At 40.8% G+C, this 19,692-nt stretch overlaps 1 protein-coding gene across 3 annotated transcripts in view; it reads right to left on the reverse strand.

Moving 5' to 3' along the window:
• B3GLCT (beta 3-glucosyltransferase) overlaps window positions 1–19,692 on the reverse strand; it is a 113,532-nt gene that overhangs the window by 53,357 nt on the left and 40,483 nt on the right. For 2 of the 3 annotated variants that reach the window (XM_043891758.1, XM_043891756.1), the window contains 3 exons: window positions 8,661–8,737; window positions 8,049–8,160; window positions 824–960 (listed from right to left, as the gene is read on the reverse strand). In XM_043891758.1, the coding sequence (XP_043747693.1) occupies window positions 824–960; window positions 8,049–8,160; window positions 8,661–8,737 (326 nt within the window). Of the gene's footprint in view, window positions 1–823; window positions 961–8,048; window positions 8,161–8,660; window positions 8,738–16,167; window positions 16,189–19,692 lie in introns of those variants that run through there. The other variant, XM_043891757.1, reaches the window with a different exon arrangement.

A 19,692-nucleotide genomic window follows, 5' to 3' on the forward strand; every position in this document is an offset into this window, starting at 1 on the left:
TTGCATTTACACTGCAAAGGAGAGTATTACACTGTAAAGAAATTTCAAATGTCAAGGGAGCAGTCCAGAAGTTTTGGGCAACCACGGATGGCAACATATCTACTACCTTGTACATCTACAATGGGCTAAAAAGCTTTTCAGAGCTCCAACCTCTAGAAACAAGGCACTTAGTGTAAGAAATAATAGAAACACTTTAATCTTTGCAGAAATAAAAACCACAACTGCATTATCAACTCTCCATTCCTGAAAGAACAAAAACTCACAAATAATCTGAATTATTTAGGTTAAGAGGGCTGTCAACAGCCATATTTCCCCTGAGTTACAATTTACCTTCTCCTTTCACATCACAAAAGCATCACTGGGATTATCACACAAATAGCCAGGTACGATTATCTACAGCATCTTCTGCCCAGGCCCCGTTTTAAACTCGTGTATATATCCATGCACATAACCAGCCATCAACCCAGCCCCACAGGCATGCTGCGGATTCATTTCCTTACTGACGAAGTCACGCCTGGAGATCACCAGGTCCACTGACAGCCCCCTCCTGGGTGGAGAGTCCTGAGCCCTCGTGTGCCCGCCTTAGTCTCACAGCTCATCATTCACCTCATTTTGCAGCAGGTGAGGAAGCGGAAGCGCAGAGCAGCCTGAGACAGGACGGGGACGGGATGGCGCCTCTGTGTCTGGCTCCTGCCGCCCGTCCCCCTGCTCTTCCACTCGCTGCCTCTGCTGAAAAGCTCACTCAGGTCCACCAGTTACGAGACTCAGCGAAATAAAAGTCGATTCATACACAAAATGAAAAGAATGTCTAATAAATTCTTACTTGTTTACCAGTGGGATACTAAGGGCCCAGCCGGCAGCCAAGTCTGGATATTTAAAAACTGTAGGATTTTCAGAAAAGGCATAATGGTGAATTATTGTAGATTCTTCGTCATGTAATGCTTTTCCTAAAAACCATTCCTGTTAAATAAAGATAGAAAAAATGTTTAAAAAGTCATTCATGCAAGACCCAAAACAAATGAGTACCACTAGTTTTAGTTAAATATTCTGAGTGACAGCATAAGCACAGATTGTATATATTTTTTTCAGATTGTATATTTTTAAAGAATTTTAACAAAAATATAATACTCATATGATAATGAATACATCATAATCTTTGTCTATGAAGAAAGCAATTTAAGATCACACCATCAGGATGAACAAAATGTTAGTCATCATTATATTATAAACACAAAAATGTTATTTTATAGAATATTTCCTATCAAAATACTATTAAAGAAAACTGTTCCTTTTTTTTTGTTTAGTTCAACATTTATTTAATGAATTTAGGAACAAAGTGATATTCTATGAATACAATTTGAACATAAAAACAATCAAATGTAGAAATTTATATACTAATTTATTTTTACTGGCTTCCCTGATAGCTCAGTTGGTAAAGAATCCACCTGCAATGCAAGAGACCCTGGTTTGATTCCTGGGTTGGGAAGATCCGCTGGAGAAGGGATAGGATACCCACTCCAGCACTCTTGGGCTTCCCTTGCGGCTCAGCTGGTAAAGGATGTGCCTGCAATGTGGGAGACCTGGGTTCGATTATTTTTACTGACCAAAGCAGAGTCAGTAGGCTGAAAGATGACACACTCAAATTAGGATAATTCAAGGAAGTTTATTTGCCACAGGGATTGTAACTCTCCCAGGTATGGGGGGTCAGGAAAGAGCCATGGGTGACATGGCAGGAGCCAGCATGGAGCCCACGGCTGCAGAGCTGTCTCCACCCCCTGGTGCTTGAAAGATGAGAGGAAGGAGAAAACAGAAAATTCTTTCCAGAATCAGTGCTTATTTTATTCGTTCATTCAATTAACATTTATCATGTGTCATCAATTAACATTTGACATTTATCCCATACCAGGTGGGAACACAGCTTATACAAAACTGGGGGGACAGAAAGCAAGCAGGAAAATAAAATGAGTTCAGATAGTGACTGCATGTGCTACAATGAAAATAAAACAGAGTTACGGGGACCACCCTGGAAAGAGAGGGAACCTCTTAGGAGATAACCATTGAACTCAGCTTTAATATCACTAAGCTGAGCACACATCTGGGGAAGAACAGGTGAGGCAGTTGATATAAAGTCCCCGAAGTGGGAAAAAAAACACTTGATATACATTTAATGAAGAAATTTAGTCCAGTGTGGCTGGAAGATACTGGATATGGGAAACAAGGTACGAAAGAGAAGCTGAAGAGAGACCAGGGTTCATATGTCACAAGAGAACAGCCTGGGTCAGACCTGCTCTTCCACCAAGAACAAGTACAAAAGCTGGAGAAATTCTGAGAGCAAATGATTGAGGGCATCAGAAAGCAACAGAGGCAAACAGGATGTGAGGGTTAACATCCCAGAGAGCAAGGGAACCCACCTATGGGAATCTCATATTCATCTTCTTTACCCTCGAGGAATTTGCTGGTTCTCAGAGCAAAGGAAAAGCTATGACAAACCTAGACAATGTATTAAAGCAGAGACATCCCTTTGCCGATAAAGGTCCATATAGTCAAAGCTATGGTTTTTCCAGTAGTCATGTACAGATGTGACAGTTGGATCATAAAGAAGGCTGAGCACCAAAGAACTGATGTTTTCGAACTGTGGTGCTGGAGAAGACTCTTGAGTCCCTTGGACAGCAAAGAGATCAAACCCATCAATCCTAAAGGAAATCAACCCTGAATATTAAATTGGAAGGACTGATGCTGAAGCTCCAATACTTTGGCCGCCTGATGCAAAGAGCTGACTCATTTGAAAAGACCCGGATGCTGGGAAAGATGGAAGGCAGGAGGAGAAGGGGATGACAGAGGACGAGATGGTTGGATGGCATCACCGACTCAACGGACATGAGTTTGAGCAAGCTCTAGGAGTTGATGATGGACAGGGAAGCCTGGCGTGCTGCAGTCCATGGGGTCACAGAGTTGGACACGACTGAGCGAATGAACAACAGGAGCAAAGGACAGCACAGAGCAGAGAGCGGCAGCTGCGGACTCCTGCATGGAGGCGCCGCAGACAGAGCTGGAGCCGGAGGCTGCACGAAGGCAGAGGTTTATGCGGATCCCAAAGGAGTGACGCCAAAATCCTGCCTGCTATCTCCCTTCAACTCCTCGGCTACACGAAAACCAAGAGGAAAACACAAGAACCAAGTGGAAAACAGCAGTGAAGTGGCCAAAATCTAAGCAGAGGAAAACTTCAACAATAGTTCTGGGAGCCCAAGGCTGGAGTACAGGGTCTACCGGGGAAAAGGGTCTACAGATAAGGGAAATCTGTAAACAAACATGCCCAAACAAGGTCTACAACCCCGAAGATAAAATCTTCCTGTAGGAAGGGATACTACCCACAATCTCTTCAGTTTTTCACATCAAATAGCTGACATTTAGTGAAAATTAACCCTGCACGTCAAGAAAGAGGGCCACACCAAAAACAGAAAAATGAGAACTAGAGCTTCATAAATAAGATTTTGCAATTAAACTATAGTTAATATGGTTAAGAAAATTGATGAAAAGATGATTTTTACCAAAGAACTAGAACCCATAAACAAGAGCCAGATAGAAATTCTAAAAATGAATAATGCAATAGCTAAAATTAGGAATTTAAGTGAATATCAGACATTAATAATATTGGGTAGGCCAAGAAGTTTGAGTTTGTACAGAAAAACCCAAACGGACTTTTTGGCCAACCCCAATACAAGAGATACCAGGGCTTCAGCTGGTAGCTGAAGCTGGTAAAGAATCCGCCTGCAATGCAGGAGATCCCGGTTCGATTCCTGGGTTGGGAAGATCCGCTGGAGAAGGGAAAGGCTGATAGACAGGAATGCCATTTCTGAGATGCGGGAGACTGAGGTGGAAGAGGAACAGAGGGGAATGCAAAGTTCATGTTTGAACCAGGTGAGTCTGCAGCTCCTGTTGGGTACGTGGGCCACAGGCACAGGATCAGAGAGCAAGAAACTCACTCCCTTGGCTCCTTCACATGTGGCTCAAGCTGACGTGAGCTGTGAAGTTCTTCCTAAATACCCTAAACAGAGAAGGAAGTCCACCCACAGTCTATCCAGCATCCCTCTCATTTTGTGTTCTTTTTCTCCACAGCACTTACTACCATCTGATGCAGTATTTCAGGTCTGTCTATTGCCCATCTCCCCTGCATAATTATGAACACTCCCTCCTTGTGACCTGGGGTGGTGTCCATTTCGCTCGCCATTGTATCTGCAGGCTACCTCACCTGTCCCAGGTGCTCCGAGTTTTGTGTTAAATGATGCACCAATCCTGGGAGAGCTTTCAAAGGCAACCATTAAAGAAACATCAGCAGAATTGTTTAAATCAAGTACCCGAAGTTCTAAAGCTTGGTAGTATTTTCTGTTATCCAGCCATCATGACCTCACTCCCTATTCCTTATCAGAAAATAAAAGCAGGAGAGAGACAGTGCTGTCTCCTAAGAGCCCTCTTCTGCTCATGGCTATATTTCAAACACCTCCCCATCTCAGTCTGGGTCAGTTCAGCAACAAGTCATAAATGAGCCGACGTGAAAGTAGACACGTAACAGAGTGTCTAGGTTCCTAGTTCCACCCGAGGGTTTCTTCCCAACACTTTATGGATATATGAAGTCACCACTGGGCAAGGGAAGTAATAACCTTGGCTTAAGATAGAAAATTCAACATCTTCTTAAAAATTCAAATGACTAAACATTAACCAACATGAAAATCATCACATTTAACATACCGTGTAAATATAGCTTGTTTAAAGAAAAGAAACACTTCATCATAAATAAATGATAAGTTTATCATTTCAATTTTCAGTATATTTTAGCACCTTTCTCAATAATCTTTCACTGTTATAATCTCCTGTTCCAGACATAAATTTATGCAGAACACATTTTTATATTTTAATGATTAATAGCAGTGTTTGGCTATCTAGTATATAAGGCTGTTTTTCAATATTTTTGTGGGGGGTTATACTGTAAAGGGCTTCCCTGGTGGCTCAGACACTAAAGAATCCTCCTGCAATGCAGGAGACCTGGGTTCGATCTGGGTGGGGAAGATCCCCTGGAGAAGGGCATGGCAGCCCACTCCACCATTCTTGTCTTGCCTGGAGAATCCGCACAGACAGAGGAGCCTGGCGGGCTGCAGTCCTTGGGGTCGCAGAGCCGGACACAACTGAGCGACTGAGCACACACGCATATTGTAAACTATTCTAGGAGAGAAACTAACAGCTATTCTGTAAAGAAGCACTCCCTGTCGTGTCCAACTCTTTGCGACCCCATGGAGTATACAGTCCATGGAATTCTCCAGGCCAGAATACTGGAATGCGTAGCCATTCCCTTCTCCAGGGGATCTTCCCAACCCAGGGATCGAATCCAGGTCTCCTGCACTGCAAGCGGATTCTTTACCAGCTGAGCCACCAAGGAAGTCCAATGATTTTCTTAATGGCATCTTAATAAAAACTATTAAGACAAACTGTAAAAGAATAACTCAGTGTTCTATTAGTATCTTAGAATTACTCTTTGCCAGCACTCATGTTTTACCTCTATTAAGAATTAAAACTTAAAGACATTTCAGCAAATGCACACATAATAAAAGCATACTGTAGGGAAAAAAAAACAGAAAGACTTCAATAAGATATAGAAATTTATAGAAATCACCCAGAAAGGCAATTAACAGAGATTAATTACTTTAATAAAGATTAAAGTTTTTCATTTAAAATACTGTATAACAGCATAAATTTGATTAGTGAGAATGACAAGATATTGAAGGGAAACAATCAGAATCCAACAAAATAATGACACTGTAACACATATTATTTTAATGTAGTTTATCTGTGTCAGTATCAAAACCAGGTTTGCTTTATACTTTTTTCCTAAAATTTCATATGGTCGGGGGAAGAAAACACTGGTTTGAGCTAACTTCAACATCATGTAATTTTTATTCCTTAGTGCTAGTTTTTAATGAAATAAAACATCCTCGAGTTTTTTTCATGTGGTAGAGCTCAAAAAAGAGAAAATGTCTTATTTTACCTCAGTTCTGTACCTGCTTTTCATGAACTTGCTCTGAACTTTAAAATTTATCATTCCAATTTTCATTAAAAAGTACAGTGAGTCACCATCTTCTGTACAGAATTAGAGCTATGGATAATGGAAAAAATAATCTCCAGGTGAAGCGAACACTAGGAGGCGATTAAAACTCCTACATTCCAAAAAAGAGCTGGGAGGTTTTTCTCAAGTCAAAGGAAAACATAAAAGCCTAACAAATGTTTTACATAAAACATGGCACAAGGCACATAGACCCTGCTCAGCACCATCTGAAAAGACGGAATGAGAAACATTCATAAATCTTCTCTCCTTTGAGGAATTATTTTTTTAACCTAACAACCTTCTCATTGAATTATATCTGTGTTTTCCCAGAACTCAAAAGCATGAAGAGAAATTATAATGGGTCCTCACAGCATTTAAAAAGCACCAAGACCAGTGGTTTTATTGTAGTAACAAACTTTCCAGCGTTTGAGAAACCAACCTAATGGTCACCGTTGCCCAATTCTGTGTGTGTCCACATCAACAAACCCCGCGGGCACCGGAAGCCACGGCTCCTTTTCCATACCCTCACTGAATCTGATTCACTTCTGGAGTGGGCAGCAGAACAGGGGTGGGGCAGGTGTATAGCAGTACCAGAAAGAGCCCGATGCTGCTTATTCCACATTGAAAGAATCCCATAAATTGATCAGAGCATAACCTGGGCTTCTCCAAGAGAACTGAACAGCCTAATTTACTCTCCACAAAGCTCCAGAGCTGCCTCTGAACCTCCAGAGACACTGCACGTAGTCCAGCAGGACAGCTGATGTTTCAGAGCTACTCAGTCCTACAGAAATATTTAGGGCTTCCCAGGTGGCTCAGTGGTAAAGAATCCACCTGCCAATGCAGGAGACACAGGAGATGCAGGTTTTATCCTTCGGTCAGGAAGATCCCCTGGAGGAGAGTGTGGCAACCCACCCCAGTATTCTTGCCTGGGAAATCCCATGGACAGAGGAATCTGTCAGGCTACCGTCCATGAGGTTGCAAAGAGTCAGACACGACTGAGCATGGATGCACGCGCGCGCACACACACACACACACACACACACACACATCTACTGACCACCTAGTAAGTGTTAAACACTGTGTTCAGCACTCAGAACTTAGAGGTAAACATGATCCATTTGCAACATCTTATCTGCATGAGATAAAACGTTAAAATATGAAGGCGGGGTGAAGTTTTCTCACAAGGCGTATCTGTCTCACCTCCAGACCTTCTCAGACACTGTTCCCTCTGCCTAGAGCTCTCTCTCCCGTTAACTCCTACTCACTCCATGGGACTCAGGTTAAATGTCACATTATGTAATGACCTTCCCAGATAAGATCTGATGCCCTGCTGTGTTGCTTCTAACAAGCCCAGTGTTTCCCTTAAAAGATGTCTCACTTTTAACTGTAACTGCTTCTTCAATGGTCCATCACTCCCTGCTCTGCACCATCCATCCAGTCAAGACCCTTGTCTGTCCGCCCAGGCTCCTGCTATCATAGGCGCCCAATAGACAGCTGGCACTCAGAAAGTTATTTCTTACCTAAAACAATATGTGGTCATTGTTGATGAAGAGAAATAACCAATTTAAAAGTATTTATTAACTCTGGTTTATAGTTTTCTTAATTCTCTAAAACTGGTAAAACATAAAGTGGTTTTTTTTTCTCCCATTTAAAAATGGCTCATTGTAAGTTCCATCTGTCTGATAGCTCCGAACCTCAAAGAGAATTATTTAACACTGCTTCCAGATATTTAACTGCTATTTCATTCTTTTTTCTTTAAAGTTAAAGCAAGTTTATTGAGAGAGGTACACATTCCATAGAATATGCTCCATATCACAGGATGCGAGCGGCCTATTTTGTTCCTCTTAATTTTAAATTAAGTGTTTTTATTAGACTGAAAAACCTCTTAATCAAAATTAAACTTCCTTTAAGCACTTTCTCCATGCAAAATAAAAATACTTGAAGTTGTATTTACCTTTGATGGGTCATATCTTCTGAGTGTTTCTAAGAGTTGTACAATTTGTATTCTTGTCTCTTCTTCACAGAAGAAAATCCATGATGAATTTCTGCTATATATTACAGAAAAGCTGAGAAAAAGAAAGATTCTAGTAATCATTTTTATCAAGTGAATTTACGACAAGGTTTAAAACTTATTAAGGAAGAGAAAGCAGGAAGCAAATAAAGGACATACAAAATAGCAAGAAATCTGAATTTTTTTCCCCTATGTTTTTCTTCCATGTATAGTTTCAGCTTATATTAATAGAAAAGCCAGATACTACTGGTTTATGGAACAGCCAGAGTTCAAGTTAACTTTTTCCATGACAAACCCCAGCTCAATAGATCTCAAAATCAGTCTCAAAATATCAAATATACTGACATTATATCCTTTAAGAAAGAAACATTTAAAAATAAAAGCTATTCACAATTAAGAATCAATTATTAAGAAATCTGATTAAGGGAGCAGTCATAGAATCCAATGACTTTACTTGCTAACTCTCGGAGAAAAACACACTTAGTGAGAAAACAAGGGAGCCTACGAGTGTCGGGCAGAGATGCCAATGATGAGCACATTTCATGGGCAACGTACTGCGGTAACAACGGAAGTATGGTCCACGCGCCTTCGTGCTGAGCCAGCTGGTGGAGGAGGAGGACTGTGGGCATTTCCTGAAGAAACAACCACCAAAGCAGAAAAATAAATAAATACTACAATATGACCACAATGATTCCTTTAAAGGACTCAAATTTCAAACCAGGTATTTTTAAAGATCTGACATTTTATTCTTCACACTACTCTCTTCTTTTTTCTTCTGTTCAGGAGCCACTAGAAATGAAGGACTTTACCTGAACCCACACAAACTCCCCAGCGCCTAGGCTCCAGACAGTGCTGAAGCCCTGAAATTTGCATATCTGTAAAGGTGGCTGGAAGGCAAGAGCCCAGGGCAAGTGAGGGAAAGCTCAGAGGTATAAACACAGCTTTTACTGTGTACCCAACGGAGGAAGCATGTGGAAAATGGAAAATAAAACATTTCGGCTAAACAAAAGGAATAATACACAATTTATCTCATGTGAAGAAAAAAATTTTAGAATGTCCTAAAAACACTAAAGCACCATCATAATGAAGAGCTTCAGTTCTGAATACTAGAAATAGAATCCTTAAGTATTCAGGCAACAACAGTAACAGCATAATGATGGAATTTCAAAATCTATAAACTTAGTAAGAACTAAGATCCAGAAATAGACACAACTATAGCTATATATACATGCATACATATACATAGAGACTCATATTTTTTAAGCTATAAATATAAAATGATTAAGCAGTATTCAATCTATTTCCAGTTGTGACAAGCCAAAAGTCAGACATATAATATGCTTGAACACCCCCACAACAAACTTCAGCATATTCTGTGCTTTACACAAGCTATATCCAGGTAACTATTACAGAGAAAAGACTCTAAGGATACATGTTTAACTATTTGAAATATTACCACACTAAAGTAGATTCCATACCATTCTTGAAGTTCATATATGCTTATTATTTACGAAAGAATGATTTTCAATATAAATCTTTGAACTATCAAATATGTCTTATTTCTTTATTTTATATAGTATTTTTTAACTTTCATGTACAAATATGAAATGTAAAAAGAGTAACCTAAGGTTACATCACACTAACAACATGGCATGTTACAGAGAAAAGCAAACCGTAAAGTTTGAATTAGTAGCTACCCAATATAACTCTGGGCTTTCCTACTGTTGATTCTGAATAATGAGTAATTCTCACTGTCTTTCAAAATTTGTTATATGTATATACATACACATACTAACTATATGTTATATACACATATATGCCATACACGCACATGTATATGCCATATCGTACATGTACACATATATAGCTATATGCTATATACATACATATGCCATATATAGACAAATATATACCACACACATATTCATAGGGGATTATATAAGAGAAAAAAATCATGCGTGAAGATAACTAATAACATTAATACTTGCATTAAAATTTCAAATACTTATTTGTTGTTCAGTCACTAGTTGTGTCCCAAGTCTTTGCGACCCCATGGACTGCAACATGCCAGGCTTCCCTGTCCTCCACTATCTCCTGGAGTTCTCTCAAACTCATTGGAAGCATGCTAACATGCACTAGCTAGAAAAGAAACACAGAAAACACGAAAAAAAAAAAAAGTCTTACAAGAAAATAAGTAGCAAATGAGCTGTTATGTAGCAAATGAAATGATAATAATGAAGACATTATGACAATAGGAATGTCTTTACATTAAATATTAAAACAGACATAACTCCAACCATGCAAAATAAAACAGAGAGCATAAGGGAGCCAGAAAAATGAAAATATTTGTGTCAGAATGATGAAATGATTACATATACACTTTAAACTATCTTTTAAGTAAAAATCTTTTTTCAAAAAAAAAAAAAATCTTTTTTCAGCAAAAATAAACACAAAAATTTGGCTTCCAGACAAGAACCACCCTTCTGAGTTCTATAGCAAGTTATAGAAAATATACAAGGGATGGCAACAAGTATTGATATGGCACCAGCCAAGTAACCTCAGCAGAAAGACTGTGAGGACACTTGCCAGGCAAAGATGCAAAGGTCAGGATGATGAAAGTGTAGCAGACAAAGGTTCAGGCAGTACAAAGGAGGAGTTAAATGCTATACTAAAATAAGCTCTCTGGATTACTACTGGGTTACGATCTTTCCTACCTCCATTACTTTTTGTTCACTAAATCACATGTCTGGATTTCGTTTTTGCTTCAGTTGGTTAACACAAAAATGGCAGTCAAGTTTTCTGTACCTCTGCATCTCGAAATAGAAATATTCCAAAAACTACTGTGCTATGTTGACAACTATCTCCAAATATGTCTCAAAATATAAAATAGGTCCTCACTTGATACTCAGAAACATGATCTTGAGTAAGCCAAGGCTATTTGTGAGAGCTGGACCAAAAAGAAGGCTGAGGACCAAAAAACTGGTACTTTCAAATTGTGGTGTTGGAGAAGACTCTTGAAGGTTCCGGGGACAGTGAGGAGATCAAACCCATCAATCCTAAAGGAAATCAATCCTAAATACTCATTGGAAACACTTATGCTGAAGCTCCAATACTTTGGCCACCTGATGCAAAGAGCTGACTCATTGGAAAAGACCCTGATACTGGGAAAGATTGAAGGCAAGAGGAGAAAAGGGCGACAGAGAATGAGATGGTTAGATAGTATCACCAACTCAATGGACATGAATTTGAGCAAACTCCAGGACATAGTGAAGGACGGGAGAGCTCGGCAACTGAACAACAATTACATTTTACTTAGAAAGTTTTGTCTATTAATCCTCAGAAAGTACCAACAGCTTTTATTCTTGTTTTATATATACATATGTGTGTATATATGTATGTATGTGTGTGTATATATGTATTCTGTGTCTGTATGCACACACAGACCCAGACTTAGATACACACATACTCATATGTATTGAGTTGGCCAAAGTGTTCATTCGGAGTTTTCTGTAAGGTGTTACAGAAAAACGCAAATAAACTTTTTGGCCAACCAAATATTAGCATGCTGTGGGTGTGCTCAGCCCGCCTCTTTGCAACCCACGGACTGTAGTGCCCCAGGCTCCCCTGCACATGGGATCATCCTGGCAAGAATACAGGAGCAGGTTGCTATTTCCTCCTCCAGGGGATCTTCCAGACCCAGGAATCGAACCCACGTCTCTTGCATCTCCTACATTGGCAGGCAGATTCTTTACCACTGCGCCGCATGGGAACCCCTTATTAGCACCCTGAGATAAAATAATTTAAAAAGTTACAAAAAATGTTCCATCAAATGATCTTATCTCAGTTCTTAACACTTCAGACTGTAATAAGTTATATTCTTTTTATCTATCTGTTCTATCTATACCACAAGACTTATACCTCTTTTAAGTACCATATCAACAGCTTAAAGCACTTTTGGACACAAAGATCATTTTTTAAAATGTAATGCCTGGCTGAATAAGAAAGAGTTTTCAAACAAAAATCAAGGGAAAAGTAAGAAAATGTTCTATCAACAGAGCCCTTTGGAATAAAAGCTAGACGCTATAGCAAAGGCTCTGATGTGTGGAGTACTGCCTCTCACCAATCTAAAGAATGCTTATTCACCAAACCATGCTATTTCAAACCTAAAAGCTGAAGGTAAAATTCTATCAAAAATGAGATAATACCATTTCAGAGGCAAGGATAAGGGAACTAAAAATACAAATAATCAAATAAGGGTAAATGACAGAAAAGGAAAATTTTTAAAAATGGAAAAGTTGATCATGGTAATTTAAATACTTTAATTCTATTTGTCTCATTGAACCAAAAATCTACATTTCTATCAGGCATCTGCTTCTATCCTAATAAGCACTTTGAAGTCAGAAAGCCTACAAGACCTTCCCACAGTACTTCCTTTGAACATTTTTTCTCAAGGCACATTCACATTTAAAGACACTAATAATTACTGAGAACCAAAAATTCAAAATAAACACTCCCTTGTTACCTGGTTCTCATACATATTTATCATCTTCATTCACGAAAAGGTTCAGATTCCACAGGTGAGCATCTGAAGATGCTCTGAGAGGAGAAAGCCCATTATTGTTGATATGGAGGGAGAAATCATTCAAAATTTATATCTAGAAATATCAGTAGTATGAATGAAAATGCCAACATGTGAATGTGGATCAAAGCAGATTAATATTTTAAATGTCATAAGTAACTTTAATTATTAGGCAAATTTTGTTTGGGATCACTTTAGTCCTTCTGCCTCTCAAAAAAAAAAAAAAAAAAAATTCCACTAATTTAAGTCTGTGATGCTTTCCTTTTCCCTTGTCAACAGACTATTTCCCAAAATTTGTAACTTGTCCTTGCACGTGTGAAAGTCACTTCAGTCGTGTCCAACTCTTTTTGACCCTACAGACCATTGCCCGCCAGGCTCCTCTGTCCATGGGATCCTCCAGGCAAGAATACTGGAGTGGGTTGCCACGTCCTCCTCCAGGGAATCTCCCTGGCACAGGGATCGAACCCAGGTTTCTTATGTCTCCTGCACTGGGAGGTGGGTTCTCTACCACTAGCACCACCCATACCTTAATGTAAAATACAAGCCTGGCAGTACATGAGCTTATGGTCTAATTCAGTCTCACTATTCAGACCCAGTGCTCAGAAAGCAAAAGCCAAGACATTTGTTCAGTATTAGGCGAACATTCTAAAGGACTGAATCATGTTTTAAGACTGATCCCAGTTCAACTGCATTTCCAAAGCCCAACTATTATATAGTTTTTAGGCACTGAACTGAGCTTTTAGACTAACAGATAAATCATGACAAAAATTAACATCTGTTTATTGTTATAATTTCTTCCATATGAAGTAGGCCTATCTTATGAGGGTAATAATAGAGATGTATAATATCTTGTTGGGAACATATATCAAGACAGATTTACTAGCCTTTAAAAACCCACCATTCATTTATGGACCAGCAGATTACATGTGATGCTATAATAACAAACCTTCCAAGAACCTAAGCCTATATTAAATATATTTTCCCCCAGAAATTTGTCTTAATCATTAACTGTCATTTCTTAACAAGAGAAAAATATTACCTCATCATTGATGTAATTTATTTTAACTATTTACTTTGAAATGCTCTACTAGATACATTTTTATAGTTCATAAAACCTGCTTTAAATAATCATTCACTCATTCATGAAAGGCAGTGAATCTTAGCATTTTAGGAACATGATTTCTGGAGCCAAAGTGTTTTACATCAGAATCCCAGCTCCAGCTCTTCTGAACCCTGCAGCCTTGAGCAAGTTCCCAGACCTGCCTGTGGTCTGTTTTCTCACTTCTAATACGAGGGAGGGTAACAACAGCCCTGGGGATCAAGTGAGTTAATATATGCCAGGCACCTGGCACATGCGTGAATGTGATGGTTACTAATATTATTACTGATTGTATGATATTTGCTGAGCAACTACTATGTGCCAGGTACTGTTCTGGGAATATAGCAAACAACTATGGAAACACAGATCAGAGTCCCTGCCCTCTTGGATCTCAAGTTCTAATGAAGGAGGCAGGCATTAAGCAAAGAAATCTAGAATACACTGTCAACAAAAAATGGTATTAAAAAACAATAAAGCCAGGCAAAGTGAGAGAGGGTACAGGCATGGAGTTACTTGCACACAGCAGCTGCAGCAATCTGCTGCCTGGCCCTGAGGTTAAGGCCCCACCTGCGTGTCAGGAGACAGGACAGAACTGAGAGGCAGGTCTGAGAGCACCTCTTATTAGGGATGGGAGCACGGGCAGGTTGCTGAATCCCGCGATGCCTTGGTTTCCTCTCTGCAAATGGGGAGAGTTGCAGCAACCACATAATAACTTAGATGAGCTGAGGCTTCAAAAGTGGCAGAGTGCACGGACACGAGCACGAAGGAAAATAAAGACGACGGTGCGTGCTCAGTCACTTCAGTCCTGTCCGACTCTGTGCGACCCCATGGACTGTAGCCCTCCAGGCTCCTCCATCCATGGGATTCTCCAGGCAAGCATACTGGAGTGGGTTGCCATGCCCTCCTCCAGGGGATCCTCCCGGCCCAGGGATCAAACTCGAGCCTCTTATGTCTCCGGCACTGGCAGGTGGGTTCTTTACCACTAGCCAGCACTCAAAGTCAGCTGTCCTCACTCTTGCAGACGTGAACCCTCCTAGAGGGTCTGCACCGCAGACCCCAGCCCCACGTGTTAGGAGTCTCGCTAATCCCGCCAAGCCCACCTCCCCAAATAGGAACTCAGGGTGCTGTCTGAGCTCAGAGTGGCTGACCCCTCTGCTAACATCCCAAGAGACCCCAGTTCACTGTCGCCATCCGTGGGAGTCCCTGCAGCCACCCCAGACAGGAGTCCAGCAAACACCAGTGCAAGGCTCAGTTCAGATGTCACAACAAAGCTAAACTTTCCAGCCAGGGCAGGCTGCTGCCTGGCCCGTGTTCTCACGGTGGCTGCTGATGTGGCTGCAGGAAGGGACGTGCAGTGTCCCTCAATCCCAGCACGGGCCTCCTGGAGGGAGGCTCATGCAGGGGAACAACCATGGGGAATCACAAGGAAGAGGTCACCCCACAGGTGTCACCTGGCCCAGAGCACTGCCTCCTCCACACACCAGCATGTGTTGCCACCTCATCTGGTCCTGACTGTCACCACCAGGGCAGGGAGAGCCGAAGTGCTCACTTCGGGACTTCCCTGCAGGTCCAGTGAAGACTCCACGCTTCCACTCCTCCCTGGTTGGGGAACTAAGATCCTGCATGCCAAGCAGTGTGACCAAAAAATAAAAATTTTTTTAAATTAAAAAAAATAAAGTGACCACATCTATGGGTCTTGGCTCCAGACTCACAATCCTGAGTTACAACGTCCAACACCCTCCCTGAGCCAGGGAGACCCCGAATCTGGCCTCTGATGTCTTTAGTGGGCCGAGCCCACTCCCACCAGACTCACGTGGGGTTGAGTTTGCCGGTAAGGGAGGGGGTCCGAATGCTGGGGGCTGAACAGAAAGGCATGTTCATGACAAGATGTGAGGAAATGATCACTGCTGAGCAAGCCCCTGAGGAAGTGGACTGTCTCACTACTCTGTGTTCTGGGGCATCTTGCCCAAGCCTTGCCTGAGTCAATATTCCACAAAGACTTAGTAAATGGATACATAAATTCTTATTCAATAGCAATGTAATAAAAACTTAAAGCTTAATATATAATGTTATTACCTAACATTTGTCAATTATAACAAGAAACAAACTTCACTAAGAAATTAAGCATTCGATTGGTCTCACCTGAAAAAGGAAAAGACCTTGACGCTGGAAAAGATTGAAGGCAGGAGGAGAAGGGGGCAACAGAGGACGGGAAGGCTGGATGGCATCACCCACTCAATGGACATGAGTTTGAGCAAGCTCCGAGAGATGGTGAAGGACAGGGAAGCCTGGCGTGCTGCAGTCCATGGGGTTGCAAAGTCAGACATAACTTAGCAACTGAACAACAACAAAAAGGGAAGCTTAGTGAAAGCCACTTGACTCACCTTTCAAGGAAGTGCTTCACACTGCCTCCTTGCCAACAACAACAACAAAAAAGTCTAAAAATAGAAAACACAAGGCCATTTTCTTAAGCTTCTTCACACTAATCCATGAAAAGCTTTGCTCCCAGATCTCCTGGCTTATCGCATGGAAATAAGGTTTTTTTTAATTAATAAGCCAAGGCCTAACTCTTCTCAAGAAAACAGTCATTTCCAAAACTTTCTGTGAATAAGCAGAAAGAATCATTCATTTGTACTGTTGTGATTCTACCAGGTTTTAAATAAAGTTCATACCACAAAAGATGGCAACAAAATTAGAAGTGCCTGTTCTCTTCACTTTGGTTATTTGATTTCCATGTAAATCTTACAGTCAGCCTGGCAACTTCCAGTGAAACATCCACTGGGGTTTTCATTGGGATTGCATTTAATCTCTTGATACATTTGGGGAAACTGGACACACTATTGAATCTTACAATCTATTAGTATGCTTTTTTTCTGTTCACTAAAGCTTTCTTTAATTTTCTTTAATTTTCCTGAGAAACCTGTACGCAGGTCAAGAAGCAACAGAGCCAGATGTGAAACAACTGACTGATTCACAATTGGGAAAGGAGTATGTCAAGGGTGTATATTGTCACCTTGCTTATTTAACTTATATGCAGAGTGAAGTGAAAGTCGCTCAGTCGTGTCCGACTCTGTGCAGAGTCATCATGATGCAGAGTACATCATGGGAAATGCCAGGCTGGATGAATCACAAGCTGGAATCAAGATTGCTGAGAGGAATAACAACCTCAGATGTGCAGACGATACCACCCTAATGGCAGAAAGCAAAGAGAAACTAAACAACCTCTTGATGAAGATGAAAGAAGAGAGTGAAAAGGCTGGCTTAAAACTCACATTCAAAAAATGAAGGTCATGGCATCTGGTCCCATCACTTCATGGCAAATAGACGGGGAAAAAAATGAAACAGTGACAGACTTCATTTTCTTGGGCTCCAAAATCACTGTGAATGGGGACCGCAGCCATGAAAGTAAAAGACGCTTGCTCCTTGGAAGAAAAGCTATGAGCAACCTAGACAGCATATTAAAAAGTAGAGACATTACTTTGCCAACAAAGGTCCATCTAGTCCAAGCTATGGTTTTTCCAGTAGTCATGGATGGATGTGAGAGTTGGACTCTAAAGAAAGCTGAGCACAGAAGAACTGATGCTTTTGAACTGTGGTGTTGGAGAAGACTCTTGAAGTCCCTTGGACTGCAAGGAGATCAAACCAGTCCATCTTAAAGGAAATCAGTCCTGAATATTCATTGGAAGGACTGGTGCTGAAGCTGAAGCTCTACTACTTTGGCCACCTGATGTGAAGAGCTGACTCACTGGAAAAGACCCTGATGCTGGGAAAGATTGAGGGCAGGAGGAGAAGGGAATGACAGAGAATGAAATGTTTGGATGGCATCATCGACTCAATGGACACGAGTCTGAGCAAACTCAGGGAGACAGTGAAGGACAGGGAAGACTGGCATGCTGCAGTCCAGGGGGTCACAGTCAGACATGTCTTAGCAACTGAACAACAATTTTTCTCAGTAATGTTTCCTACTTTTGCATGTAGAATCCTGAATATTTTTCATTAGATTTATCCCTGGGTGTTTAATGCTTTTTGATGCGATGAATAATTGATAACATTTTAAAATTTTCAATTCTAATTGTCACTGCTTATATATAGAAATACAACTGATTTTTAAACATTGACCCTTATAACTAGTGACCTTGATAAACTTTTTTGTAGTTTTGTACATTTTTTTTTTCTTCATGCACAATCTTATAGTCTCTAAATAAGGAAGTTTTCTTTCCATCTTTTTTTTTTTTTTTTTAAGCTATTGTGGGTAGGGAGAGTACAAAGATTTCTAAGCAGCTAGTCTGGCCCCTTTTGACCTAAAACAGAAAATATAATCCAACATCTGCCATAAAATGAAATGTATTTGTTCAGTCATGTCTGATTCTTTGCAACCCCATGGACTATACAGTCCATGAAATTCTCCAGGCCAGAATATTTGAGTGGGTAGCCTTTCCCTTCTCCAGGGGATCTTCCCAACCCAGGGATTGAACCCAGGTCTCCCACATTGCAGCGGATTCTTTACCAGCTGAGTCACCAGGGAAGTCCATGAATACTGCAGTGGGTAGCCTATCCCTTCTCCAGCAGATCTTCCCGACCCAGGAATCAAACTGGGGTCTCCTGCATTGCAGGTGGATTTTTTACCAACTGAGCTATCAGGGAAGCCCAGTGGGGGCACCATACCCACCTAAAAAATAAAACACACCTTATAAGCCTAATCTACTTCTGAATTTTCTTCTCTGTATTTGGAGGATGCCTTAAAAATGGATCCATAATTCATCTGTGCTTCTGCCCTGCCCCAGGTCCTGCCCTCATTCTAAGCTCTGCCCATCCCACTCTCCATGTACTCATCCTGCAGGGACTTCTTCCCTGTTCCTCATTCAGAGTGATTCCCCGACCAGGCATGACCTGTGCCTTGTGCTAAGTAAAGTAAAAGGTCACACTTCAGAGTCTTCAAAACACACACAAGTCTTTATTTTACTAGAACCTAGTTTAAAAAAAAAACCATGCTTTAGCCTCTCTCCTTCACTGTTTCAAATTTAATCTCTTTTAAAAATCTTTTTTTAAATTTATTAGTTGGAGGCTAATTACTTTACAATATTGTAGTGGTTTTTGCCATACATTGACATGAATCAGCCATGGATTTACATGTGTTCCCCATCCCAATCCTCGCTCCCACCTCCCTCCCCATCCCATCCCTCTGGGTCATCCCAGTGTACCAGCCCCGAGCACTTGTCTCATGCATCCAATCTGGACTGGCGATCTGTTTCACACTTGATAATATATATGTTTCAATGCTATTCTCTCAGATCACCCCACCCTCACCTTCTCCCACAGAGTCCAAAAGTCTGTTCTATACATCTGTGTCTCTTTTTCTGTCTTGCATACAGGGTTATCATTACCATCTTTCTAAATTCCATATATATGCGTTAGTATACTGTATTGGTCTGTATCTTTCTGGCTTACTTCACTCTTTATAATGGGTTCCAGTTTCATCCATCTCATTAGAACTGATTCAAATGTATTCTTTTTAATGGCTGAGTAATATTCCATTGTGTATATGTACCATAGCTTCCTTATCCATTTGTCTGCTGATGGGCATCTAGGTTGCTTCCATGTCCTGGCTATTATAAACAGTGCTGCGATGAACATTGGGGTACACGTGTCTCTTTCAGATCTGGTTTCCTTGGTGTGTATGCCCAGGAGTGGGATTGCTGGGTCATATGGCAGTTCTATTTCCAGTTTTTTAAGGAATCTCCACACTGTTCTCCACAGTGGCTGTACTAGTTTGCATTCCCACCAACAGTGTAAGAGGGTTCCCTTTTCTCCACACCCTCTCCATCATTTATTGCTTGTAGACTTTTGGATAGCAGCCATTCTGACTGGCGTGTAATGGTACCTCATTGTGGTTTTGAGTTGCATTTCTC

Source organism: Cervus elaphus, chromosome 30, assembly GCF_910594005.1.
Source record: "Cervus elaphus chromosome 30, mCerEla1.1, whole genome shotgun sequence".
NCBI classification, from domain to species: Eukaryota; Metazoa; Chordata; class Mammalia; order Artiodactyla; family Cervidae; genus Cervus; species Cervus elaphus.